This window comes from Macaca mulatta, chromosome 17 (assembly GCF_049350105.2).
Source record: "Macaca mulatta isolate MMU2019108-1 chromosome 17, T2T-MMU8v2.0, whole genome shotgun sequence".
NCBI lineage: Eukaryota > Metazoa > Chordata > Mammalia > Primates > Cercopithecidae > Macaca > Macaca mulatta.
Genome location: NC_133422.1, coordinates 80,594,190 through 80,607,801, shown reverse-complemented (window position 1 = coordinate 80,607,801; position 13,612 = coordinate 80,594,190). Strand labels below are relative to the sequence as shown.

Here is a 13,612-nt window from a genome sequence, read left to right as displayed (position 1 = left end):
ATAGAATACTCAAACTTTTGAAAAATGTTCTAAAGAAAAATTGTTCTAGAAGAGATAGTGGACATCGATAGAGGTAAGATGTATATAGTAAAATCATCAAAAAGATAATTACATTTACAAAAATATCCCTATTTATCCTTATCGCCTAAAGTTTTCACGTAGGTATATATGTAAGAAGTGAAATGTATTTGTGTGTGTTGACTATAGACTGATTCTGAACGAATAACTTTCTCTTGGTAACTAAGTGAATTATTTATGATGTAAATCTTTAGTTTCTAAGTTATGTAACACTTTTAAGATGTTATTTACCAGGATGTATTATATCTTATATTATTTTGGAATTTTTCAGTAAAATTTCTGCTGACAAAAAAGCCAATATCATTCAGCAAAACCTGTCACTAATGATTTATTCACTATCTAGGTTAATATAATACCCACTGATGGCAGTAACAGTTCAGTAAATGCCTTTTTACGTTAATTTCATTGTTACAAAGTCAAAATGTACAAACTTAAAAATGTATCAATTTATCTCTCGAACTATGCACTTCTCTTTCTCAACAAATGTGTACCTTACCAATTACTTTCTTTATAGCATATAGATGCAGTTGTAACAAAGTATTTTATTTCTAACCAGACAAATGTAAAGTTTGGCATTTAAGTTCCCATGTCAACTAATCAACCTTAGGTTGTTATTGGCATTATTTAAATTCTTTATCATTTTAGATATTTATTTTGATGTCTAAAAATAACATTCATATTAAATATGTGGAGTAAGCAATTAGTTTTTGAATAGCATCTTCTTGAGTATTATTTGTGCATATAAAATTAAGAAGTTATTACATTTACTCAACTATGTGGAGATGATCTCCAGAGAGATGATCTCAAATAATAGTAAAAAAAAAAAAAAAAAATCTGTCTAGCTATGCTTGATATGGATAATCATGATTTTGACAGCTTTATTTTAAGTTGAAATAAATACAATTGACTCTTTGTAAAATGGTTGTATATTATAATTTTTTAAGATTATAACTATTAAAATAAGTTTGCATCCTTCAATGACACAGCAATGGGTGATAAGCAGAGGCAGTGATGTATGATTTGTAATGGACAATAGAAGACATCCAGGAATTTAATATGCCCTGCAAGTTGTTCAACAAGCATCTGATCTATCACATATATTTAATTCTGTGGGATTTGCCTACTATTATTATTAAGCATCTGAATATAAAATAATTTAGTTGCATAGATTTTCTTAGTACAATTACCAAAGAACATTGGAAATATAAAGGGGATCAACTTATTTATTTTTAATTTTTAATCTTGATCCATAACATTTAGTTATATGGGTGACAAAAATCTGTCCAAATACATTCCTGAAGAACAAGGAAGTAACTATCCTAAGATTACACAATGGTGAGAACATACAAAAAAAAAAAAACCTTATTTGACTGTTTTCTATGTGCAACACACACTATAGTGCTATGGTGAAAAAATATGAAGTAAACATAAGCCCTTCCTTAGAGTGTCTCCCTACAGTCAGAATAACTCACAGTCTAGCATTATTCCAATGCACCTTGCCATCTTGCACTTTATTCATTACGCATCATGAAAACATTTATTCACATTTTTTGGTTCATTTTTCACGTATTTTTTAGGTTTGCTTAGTCCTCTATTTGAAGTAGGAATTGTTATGAAATTTTTCAATAGGATTTATATGAAGACAGACTGGTCATAGTTTAAGCTTTCAGAGGAAAGTTGCTGTTTTGTTTTCTTTTAGGTTTTGCCAGGTTAAACAAGGGTATTAGAGAATTCCTTTGTGTTCATTGAATTCAAATCACCAACAGGAAGTTTTTATTACAAAACTTCTCTTAGAATAAAGCACTCCCTTTATCAGTTGTATACCTTTGCTATTAGGTCAAATTAAGTATGAAGGAAACCTAAGACTTACATAACAAATCAAACTTCTTGTTAAAGGCACAATGCAAAAGGCAAGTTTCCTAAACATTCATCCAGTTCAATGTCACCTTCATGGTGAGACCTTCCTCAAATTCCCCAAAGTGACTTACTTAATAGCTTCTTCCTCTGTATTTCCATAGTGTTTTTTCTTGTCTTCTTATCTATGATATATCCATAAAATATTATATCTACCTTATACATTTCCTCCAAGACACATGACTTTTCATGGAGATAAGTCAAACATGATGAACATTGTGCCAATGACATTCTTATCTACACATGTGTGTATATTGAAAAAGTTAGGAAGATTTTCTATTCTTCATCATCTAAAAGTTAGTCTCTTAGTTTAACTGTATGTTGTTATCGGAAGTCAACATATCCATAATAATTAAACTCTTATTGTTAGGCAACAGAAAAAGTAATGTTTAGAAAGTGTTTTCGTCCTCTTCTAGTGAAACATGAAAGAACACCCTGGGTTCATAATTTGAAAATTGTGTAGCATACAATTTTGAAAGATGAAAGGCAACATTCTTCTATTATTATTTTCTATGAATTGGATTTATGTAAATAAGTCAATTCTGTATTTAAGTTGACTTTACTCATTGTTCTTTTTAAATATTATTTTCTCATTTTATAAAAATGATTACATGTGTACACAATAAAGAGAACGGAAATATAAAATAAACATTTGAGTTAAATTTAAGCTATAGAATTGTTAGTAAATTTTATTTTTCCTTATTTATTTTGCATTTTAAAATTTCTTAATGAAACAAGACACTTCTCAAAAGGTATATACAAGCTTAAAGAAAACTTTTAGTGGAAAGTGAGAAACATAATTTTTAAAAGTTTATAAAATTAGTATATCAGGGTCTCTGGAGACTGTGCATTTATGCGTTATTTATAAGTGTTTGTAATATTTTATTTTAGTAGCATTATCATGAGTTTCAGTGTAATTCCCTGACAGTACAAAGAAAGCACAGCCCACAATAATATGTTTCCCAATAATGTGTTTAATATTCCTTTCAAAACAATCATATAAGTATGTAAGAAGTGAAACTGAGTTAAGATTATTTATTTTTTTCAAACAGCGAAATGACTAGCTAATATATGAAATTCCCTATAGTATTAGCATCCTCCCCAAATCACCAAATTTCATACTTTCTAACTTCAGAGTATTGAAATACGCCTCAGTCTACACCACAGATGGTATAGTGTTCTCTCCCTGCAAGCCTTTCGGATTTTTTAATTAAACTCAATCACACACGTCTACACTTTACCTCTTAAATGTGACACTAAAAAAGGTGGAAAGCCACTCTAAGGTGGAACTGGTCCTACTTAGAATGAATAAATTTCATTGTTTTACTTTTTTCTTTTCTTTTTCCAGTGCTCACTCTTGGTGTTTTCACTCTATTTGTACTGTACACATTATCGGTTCAACAAATTTCATAAAACATTCTACCACCTAGTCTTTCAGGTCATTGGATATTAAGATGATCTCCCCGCATCCATGAAAGGAGGGAGGGAAGGCCCTCACTTCCTATGTCCTCATGCGCAATAAAATATGCTGATTGTAGGCTGCTGCTCTAAAATTAATAACAGAGATAGGTTTATTTCTTCCGACTGCTTGGTTTTCTTCAATGCAATTATAATACTTTCATGTTGGCCCTTTAGAAATACACACTCTGAAAGCAGAGATATTGTTAAATGTCACAATAACACGTAATTTACAGGTCGTGATTTAAAATAATTAATTAAAAAAATTAGCCAGGATTGGTGGTGGGCACCTGTTATCCCAGCTACTCGGGAGGCTGAGGCAGGAGAATTGCATGAAGCCAGGAGTGGAGGTTGAAGTGAGCCAACACGGTACCACTGCACTCCAGCCTGGGTGACAAAGTGAGATTCCTTCTCAAAAAAAATTATTAGTAGTAGTAATTAGCCTCTAATCCTAGCATTGTGGGAGGCCAAGATGGGAGGGTCACTTGAGGCCAGGAGTTTGAGAACAGACTGGGAAACATGGTAAGACCCCTGTTTCTATAAAAAATAAAAGAATCAGCTGGGCATGATAGTCCATGCCCCAAGTCCCATGCCCCAAGTACTTAGGAGGCTGAGATGGGAGGATCTCTTGAGTCTAGGAGTTGGAGGTTACTGTGAGCTATGATTGCAGCACTGTACTCCAGCCTAGATACCAGAGTGAGACCCTGTCTCTATATATAATAACAATAATAATAATAATACATAATAATAACATGAAGTTACTGGGGAACAGGCATAGATTAGGTGGAAAAATAAATAAAATTCATTGTTTATTATAATCGTGTGATGAATTTATTATTAAAAGTACACTAAGAAAGTACTTTCCCATTGATTAATTGGAAATTAAAAATATTGTTAAAATAAATGTTGTTCAATAATCATTAGCACATAACCTGCCATAATAAACATTTTGGAAAGAATGACTATATTACTGATTTGATATCATGACTGAAGAATTACAGTGAAAAAAAAAAAAAAAACTAGAAAACAGCAGACTTGTCTACAATTTTTCAGATGTGCTAGTGTATATTTTAACTAAGTTTGAGATAATGCTGAGTAATTCATTATAAACATTACCACTTTAAATTAAAAGTTATAGATTGCTCCTCAAAGAATTATTTTTCTAGTTTTCTATTCCCAACGAAAACTTACAGAATAAGTGAATAATTTTTTAAAAAGTGTTTTTAGTCAATACTTCTCTCCCTTACCATTGTGGGGAATTGACCAGCAATTATTGCAATTGACAAGTAATTTATGCACTAAAAAGACAAGATGCATTATGTAGGAAAGGAATTCATAATAAAAAACTTCAAATTTCTGCTATGCGTATATGATGGATAAAATAGATATATGATCAAATTGAAGGACATGAGAGAAACATGTGTCAATCTACAAAGAAATTACTTTCGTTTGTTCACATGTAGGCTTGAAAAATTTTGCCCCACATACTATGCTACTAAAATATTTCTCCTATGCACTTAACTTCAAAACCTAAAGGAATGCATGTGGAGAATTAGGACTACAGAGTTGGGAGGGAAATTATTCTTGCCCCTTCATTTTTTATTGATTAAAATTCTAATTTCTAACTATCTATCTAAATCATTACCTTGATTTAGTTAATTTGGCTAGCAGCTAGCAGGAAATTGAGGCAAAGACTAATTAATCATATTTAATTTCACTTATACTCTTCATTCTCTTATTTTTTAATTTTTACTCTATTTTCCAACCCCCTCCTCTGTATCATCATCTCTTTTCCATGTTAAAGCATAAAATGCCATTAAAATAAATGAGAAACCTAATTACCGGGAAATATAAAGGAAAGTGAGAATATTGAAAATTCCCACAGAGCCCTTATATTTTTAGAGCAAATATACCACCCTGAGACTATAAAACTATATGAATCTAAGTGTATATCATTAAATAATAATGTGATGTTCTTCTATTTTGATGATTTAAACTATATCAACTCTCCTTTTTAAAAATAGCACTTTCTGAAATGACACCTACTATTACATAGAAGGCCACTAGAATCTGTGTTTATTCTAAACAAAACAAACAAATAAAAGACAGCATCTAGTATATGCACTTGGGATGTTAAAAAGTTCAGGAAGGTAGACAAGAACAATTTTTTAAACCACAGGCTTTTTGAGGAATAAGGAATCTGATAATTAAGAGTAATAATAGTGATGATTCAGAAACTTTTAAGAGTTGAAGAAACATGCAACTTTTAAGATATAACCTATTAAGAATAAATTCTCTCTGAGCTAGCACTATAGAAATCAGGTTATTGCAATATCTATATATTTTACTTGTTTCATTTTATCTGTAAAGATATAATTTTATATTTTTGAAAGTGATAAACAGAACTTGATCAATGATAATTATTTTGTGGTTAAATATTTTTAAATATATTTTTAAATAATTATGCTTTTCTTCGAAATAAATATATTAAAATAACTGGAAGAGCTTCATGTCTAAGTTTAATTATTGAATATTAGCTCTAGGGAAAGAAATAATGAAGTAAAAACTTAGAGTCCCTAAGTTAAGGCTTTAAAAAAGTTAAATGGTGAATACAAAAATACAAATATTGCAGGGAAGCTGTTCATGTTAACATTTTACAATCTAGTGAGTGCACAATTTCAACTATAAATACCAGATTAAAAAAAAAAAAAAAAAAGAGGCAACTCCTCTATAGGCGACATCCTTGTGTTTCCTGCACACATGTGTGCAAACACTACAAAACAGTGTTAGTTGAGAATTTAACATAACGTATTATTTACCTTGCTATAATAACACAATGTACTATTAAGCATTTAAAACGACGTGTTATTATTTCCATCAAAATTCACTCGCACTGTATTTGGTATTGAAAGGGAGTGGAAAGACCATTTGCAGAAAGAGGAGGAGTTGAGCAGTCCCAAGGTGGAGCTGTCTCGTGTGTTATATGACACTGGCAGATTAAAACGCTCTGATGGGGAAGGGCTTACAGGCTGAGTCAAAAGCCAAGAAGTCTCTTTATTTACGCCTACCTCCCAGCCCTTGGCAATCTGACTAATAACAAACTGAGCTAACAAGAAATACTAGAAAAGGAGGAAGGAGAACATTGCTGCAGCTTGGATCTACAAACTAAGAAAGCAAGAGTGATCAATCCCAGCTCTGTTAAACATCTTGTTTACTTACTGCATTCAGCAGCTTGCAAATGGTTAACTATATGCAAAAAAGTCAGCATAGCTGGGAAGTATGCTGTGAATTTTAATTGAGGGAAAAAGGGACAATTGCTTCAGGATGCTCTAGTATGCACTCTGCTTGAAATATTTTCAATGAATTGCTCAGTATTCTATCTTTGACCAGAGGTTTTAACTTTATGAACCTATGGGACTTGACAAAAAGTGATATTTGAGAAGAAAGTACACAGTGGTTGGTGTTTTCTTTTTTAATAAAGGAACTGAATTACTTTGAACACCTCTTCCAGCTGTGCGTTACAGATACCGTCAGGAAGAGTCTCTGCTTTACAGGTAAGATGAATGTTTCCAGGCTTTTCTCATACTTATTTTTGCATTATAGCAAAGTGATTGAATTTGTATGTTTGCCTCCTTTAAACAAACAACTTTGCATTAGAGGATACTCAATTTCATTCTTGCTTACTGGCACAACTAACACTGTAGCAGATGCCTGTATTCTCTGAGCAGCAGACATTTAGTCTAACAGCTGGCTGTAGAGAAGAACAAATATAATATTCCACTATTTCTTTTACAACATGCAGTTTGTTGTTAGAAACTAAATATGTATGCTTTCTGAAGGATCGCTTCCAAGTGTGAATGTTGAATCGCAAATATAAGCAGAATATTGAAGAATTCTTTGCACTTTGTATGCTACTTATATTATTTTCTGACTTGAAAATATGTATTCTCAGAAAATATGTCAGTGAGTATCTTTTGACCTCTTTACCACTGTATCGGATGTTGTCAGTAGAGAACCACTTTTCACATTTGTGTGTGTTTCTGAAGAGATGAGAAACTGTTTCCTAGCACATTTTGAAGAGCACAAAATTCATATAGGATTTAAAAAATAACAAGAGTTTAATCACTGAAGAATTATTTGCTATTTTCTCTGATGCTATACCTGGTGAAATAAATCTTATTATCTCTTGGTAATTTATGAATAAGTACTTTTAGTGTTTGTGGAAGCTAATCCACAAGTTGAAGACTCCAATTACATGCTGCTTGTTTATAACCTCAGCTCACAAAGCTGTTTAAAATCAAACTATTTCCCTAGAGAAAAATAAAGTCTTCTAACTTTCTCTTCACATAGAAACACAGTATGTTGTTTTGTTTCTTTAGTTGTCTTTTGCCTTTCAGGAACTTTGTACTATATGTGTTTTCAATAAAACACTATGTTTTCTGGGAATGAAAGTTTACTTTCAGGATGGTTGATTGGGTTCTGGTATGTTTTACCTGATTGTGAATTTTAATTTGATTCAGTTACTGTTCACATTTCAAACAACAAAAATGAAAACTGATTACTGTTTTGAAAAGTTGAATAGTCATAAGATGTGGTGTTTATATTTCAATGTAGTTTATATAAGGTATAATATTTAAAGGAAGGAAATAAAATTAGATATCATTAGTGCTACAAATGTTTACCTTGCATAACTGTCATTTAAAGGACAAAATCTTTTTTAAGAATTGCTGTTTCAGATGCATTTGTTACATGTTTCAGGATTGGAATACATGATGTTATTCTGAACCATCTTTTTTTTCTTTTACCAAATTTGAAACACCATCAAAAAGTTTAATATGATACAGTTTGTTTCAGACTTCATTGTTCGTGACTTAAAGTCTTATAATCAAGGAGACCAGCTGCTTAATTATGTGATGACATTCAGTGCCCTAAAGACTGTTTCAAAACCTCATTAGGAAGTCATTTGCTAGAAGTTTAGATGAAGCATTGTTTATTGTTTTACAACAGCCTGAAATGTGTATTAAAGATTAACTTTAGTTTTTATTATTTCAACCTCATCTATAACATAATTAAAAAGCAGTAAGAAATATACTGCTTCTAGAAATTCAATATTAAATATAAGGATTTAAGTGAAATTTGAATGGTCACTCTTAAGTGTATATATCTGATACTATTACGCTTATACAAACTTCCCTAGATTGAATAGTTAAAAGAGTTCTTATTGTACTATCCTTTATTACATGATCAAAGACATATTTTCCTCAAGGTTTTCAAAATAAAAAATAAAATTAGTGTGTGTAAATATATATATATATACACACACACACATATGTATACTACAGATGTAATTTTAAGCCCAAACCAAAGCAAGTTAAAACACAGACACAGTTATTAGATATTATTGTGTGACACACAGTTCAACAATATAAAGAAAGACAATGCATGCTACATGAGGACATGTATACACACATACACATATGCACACATACACTCTTTTTATCATTTTTTACATTCCCCACAGTTCTCTATGCTTATGGCTAACAACTACATATTTGTCTTATACGATAATCCTCCAGCCTTAAATTTATGTACCTTAAGGTTAAAAAAAAAAAGTTTTCAAATATGTAACTTTGCATCATGGTGAAGTATCAATGCTCTAAGGCAGCACCTCTCTCATCTGTTAAAATGCAGGTTATTCATCAGATGTGAACACAAATTATGATACAATATTTTAAATTCCCCTTGACCTAAATTTTATATTTTGACCACAATGCAAGTTAAAAGTCAGTCAGACTTGCCTGTCTGAGTATTAGGAAGAAAAAAAAAAGAAAAAACGATGAATGCAGTAAGCTACCCATATTTTCATGGTAGTCAGTCACTTGCTTTTTGGAGAAAGACCTATTATTTTGAAAATGTCAGCTTCATCTCCTCCCCAGTTCTGCCCACTAAAGTCCCTTGCTATTGCGTTTTATTTTACAGAATCGGATTTCATCACATGACAACATGAAGCTGTGGATTCTTCTCTTTTATTCATCTCTCCTTGCCTGTATGTCTTTACAGTCCCAAACTCCAGTGTTCTCAGTCAGAAGCTCTTGTGATTCTCTTTGCAATTGTGAGGAAAAAGATGGCACGATGCTAATAAATTGTGAAGAAAAAGGTATCAAGACGGTATCTGAAATAAGTGTGCCACCATCACGACCTTTCCAACTAAGCTTATTAAATAATGGCTTGACAATGCTTCACACAAATGACTTTTCTGGGCTTACCAATGCTATTTCAATACACCTTGGATTTAACAATATTGCAGATATTGAGATAGGTGCATTTAATGGCCTTGGCCTCCTTAAGCAACTTCATATCAATCACAATTCTTTAGAAATTCTTAAAGAGGATACTTTCCATGGACTGGAAAACCTGGAATTCCTGCAAGCCGATAACAATTTTATCACAGTGATTGAACCAAGTGCCTTTAGCAAGCTCAACAGACTCAAAGTGTTAATTTTAAATGATAATGCTATTGAGAGTCTTCCTCCAAACATCTTCCGATTTGTTCCTTTAACCCATCTAGATCTTCGTGGAAATCAGTTACAAACATTGCCTTATGTTGGTTTTCTCGAACACATTGGCCGAATATTGGATCTTCAGTTGGAGGACAATAAATGGGCCTGCAATTGTGACTTACTGCAGTTAAAAACTTGGTTGGAGAACATGCCTCCGCAGTCTATAATTGGTGATGTTGTCTGCAATAGCCCTCCATTTTTTAAAGGAAGTGTACTCAGTAGACTAAAGAAGGAATCCATTTGCCCCACTCCACCAGTGTATGAAGAACATGAGGATCCTTCAGGATCGTTACATTTGGCAGCAACATCTTCAATAAATGATAGTCGCATGTCAACTAAGACCACATCCATTCTAAAACCACCCACCAAAGCACCACGTTTGATACCTTATATTACAAAGCCATCCACTCAACTTCCAGGACCTTACTGCCCTATTCCTTGTAACTGCAAAGTCCTATCCCCATCAGGACTTCTAATACATTGTCAGGAGCGCAACATTGAGAGCTTATCAGATCTGAGACCTCCTCCGCAAAATCCTAGAAAGCTCATTCTAGCGGGAAATATTATTCATAGTTTAATGAAGTCTGATCTAGTGGAATATTTCACTTTGGAAATGCTTCACTTGGGAAACAATCGTATTGAAGTTCTTGAAGAAGGATCATTTATGAACCTAACGAGATTACAAAAGCTGTATCTAAATGGTAACCATCTGACCAAATTAAGTAAAGGCATGTTCCTTGGCCTCCATAATCTTGAATACTTATATCTTGAATACAATGCCATTAAGGAAATACTGCCAGAAACATTTAATCCAATGCCTAAACTTAAAGTCCTCTACTTAAATAACAACCTCCTCCAAGTTTTGCCACCACATATTTTTTCAGGGGTTCCTCTAACTAAGGTAAATCTTAAAACAAACCAGTTTACCCATCTACCTGTAAGTAATATTTTGGATGATCTTGATTTACTAACCCAGATTGACCTTGAGGATAACCCCTGGGACTGCTCCTGTGACCTGGTTGGACTGCAACAATGGATACAAAAGCTAAGCAAGAACACAGTGACAGATGACATCCTCTGCACTTCTCCCGGGCATCTCGACAAAAAGGAATTAAAAGCCCTAAATAGTGAACTTCTCTGTCCAGGTTTAGTAAATAACCCATCCATGCCAACACAGACTAGTTACATTATTGTCACCACTCCTACAACAACAACGAATACGGCCGATACTATTTTACGGTCTCTTACAGATGCTGTGCCACTGTCTGTTCTAATATTGGGACTTCTGATTGTGTTCATCACTATTGTGTTCTGTGCTGCAGGGATAGTGGTTCTTGTTCTTCACCGCAGGAGAAGATACAAAAAGAAACAAGTAGATGAGCAAATGAGGGACAACAGTCCCGTGCATCTTCAGTACAGCATGTATGGCCATAAAACCACTCATCACACTACTGAAAGACCCTCTGCCTCTCTCTATGAACAGCACATGGTGAGCCCCATGGTTCATGTCTATAGAAGTCCCTCCTTTGGTCCAAAGCATTTGGAAGAGGAAGAAGAGGGGAATGAGAAAGAAGGAAGTGACGCAAAACATCTCCAAAGAAGTCTTTTGGAACGGGAAAATCATTCACCACTCACAGGGTCCAATATGAAATACAAAACCACGAACCAATCGACAGAATTTTTATCCTTCCAAGATGCCAGTTCACTGTATAGAAACATTTTAGAAAAAGAAAGGGAACTTCAGCAACTGGGAATCACAGAATACCTAAGGAAAAACATTGCTCAGCTCCAGCCTGATATGGAGGCACATTATCCAGGAGCCCACGAAGAACTGAAATTAATGGAAACATTAATGTACTCACGTCCAAGGAAGGTATTAGTGGAACAGACGAAAAATGAGTATTTTGAACTCAAAGCTAATTTACATGCTGAACCTGACTATTTAGAAGTCCTGGAGCAGCAAACATAGATGGAGAGTTTGAGGGCTTTCACAGAAATGCTATGATTCTGTTTAAAGTCCATACCTTGTAAATAAGTGCCTTACATGAGTGTGTCATCAATCAGAACTTAAGCACAGTAGTAAACTACGGGGGAAAAAAAGGAAGAAAAATAAACTCAGGGATCATTGGGAGAAGCCATGGCATTATCTTCAGGCAATTCAGTCTGTCCCAAATAAAATAAATCCTTGCATGTAAATCATTCAAGGGTTATAGTAATATTTCTCCATATACTGAAAAGTGTCTCATAGGAGTCCTCTTGCACATCTAAAAAGGTTGAACATTTAAGTATCCCGAATTTTCTTGAATTGCTTTCCCTATAGATTAATTACAATTGGATTTCATCATTTAAAAACCATACCTGTATATGTAGTTATAATATGTAAGGAATACATTGTTTATAACCAGTATGTACTTCAAAAATGTATATTGTCAAACATACCTAACTTTCTTGCAATAAATGCAAAAGAAACTGGAACTTGACAATTACAAATTACAGTGAAGAAAAAATATAAAGGTTGTAATTACATAGGTCATGGGTGGCTCAAAACTTTGAGCATTTGAGCTTAAACAAATGCCACTCTCGTGCATTCTAAGTTTAAAAAGTTAAAATGATTAATAGTTCAGGTGGAATAAATAAGCATATTTTGGGGGGTTTTCTACACATTTTGTGTAGATAATTTTAATGTCAGTGCTGCTGTGAACTAAAGTATGTCATTTATGTTCAAAGTTTAATTCTTCTTCTAGGGATATTTTAAAAATGCTACTGAGATTCTGCTGTAAATATGACTAGAGAATCTATTGGGTTTGCTTTATTTCATAGGCTTAATTCTTTGTAAATTTGAATGACCATGATAGAAATACATTTCTTGTGGCAAGTAATTCACAGTTGTAAAGTAAATAGGAAAAATTATTTTATTTTTATTGATGTATATTGATAGATGCCATAAATCAGTAGCAAAAGGCACTTCTAAAGGTAAGTGGTTTAAGTTGCCTCAAGAGAGGGACAATGTAGCTTTATTTTACAAGAAGGTATAGTTAGATTTCTATGAAATATTTATTCTGTACAGTTTTATATATTTTTGGTTCACAAAAGTAATTATTCTTGGGTGCCTTTCAAGAAAATTAAAACTACTCACTACAATAAAACTAAAATGAAAACTCTATTTTTTAAATGTGTGTTCTTAAATTAGCTTTACTTGTCATGCAATCAAGTAAGGATTAACACACATACACACAAACATACAGACATACACACACTATGGGAGGTTTCTATTTGTTGTTTACACATAGAAGTATCTTGTTCATGGTGTGAAACAGGCTATTTAATTTTTGGTATGATTAAAAGGAAGCTAAATTTAAAGTACGTCTAGCCGTTTTCCCTTTCAAGCAAATCATTTTCTGATGCAATCCAAAAGGAAATGTTTTATTTCTATCCTTTCTAATTATAGAATCAATGAATCAATCATACCTGCACGCTTTCACAAGACAAAGTGAAATTAATCAAGGTAATCTGGGAATGTTTTCTGAACACCACACGAACTCATGCACTGGGCTATGAAGCAACACATTTTCCATAAGGAAGTACTCCCTTCAATTTACTCA

The 13,612-nt window shown here is 32.9% G+C and overlaps 1 protein-coding gene across 1 annotated transcript; it reads left to right on the top strand.

Moving 5' to 3' along the window:
* Positions 1-6,376: 6,376 nt before the first annotated feature.
* On the top strand, positions 6,377-13,173 carry SLITRK6 (SLIT and NTRK like family member 6). The gene is made up of 2 exons (XM_001093456.5): positions 6,377-7,004; positions 9,430-13,173. Exon 2 carries the CDS (start codon positions 9,454-9,456, stop codon positions 11,977-11,979), a length of 2,526 nt encoding a protein of 841 aa, XP_001093456.2. The 5' UTR covers positions 6,377-7,004; positions 9,430-9,453; the 3' UTR covers positions 11,980-13,173.
* The last annotated feature ends 439 nt before the right edge of the window (positions 13,174-13,612 follow it).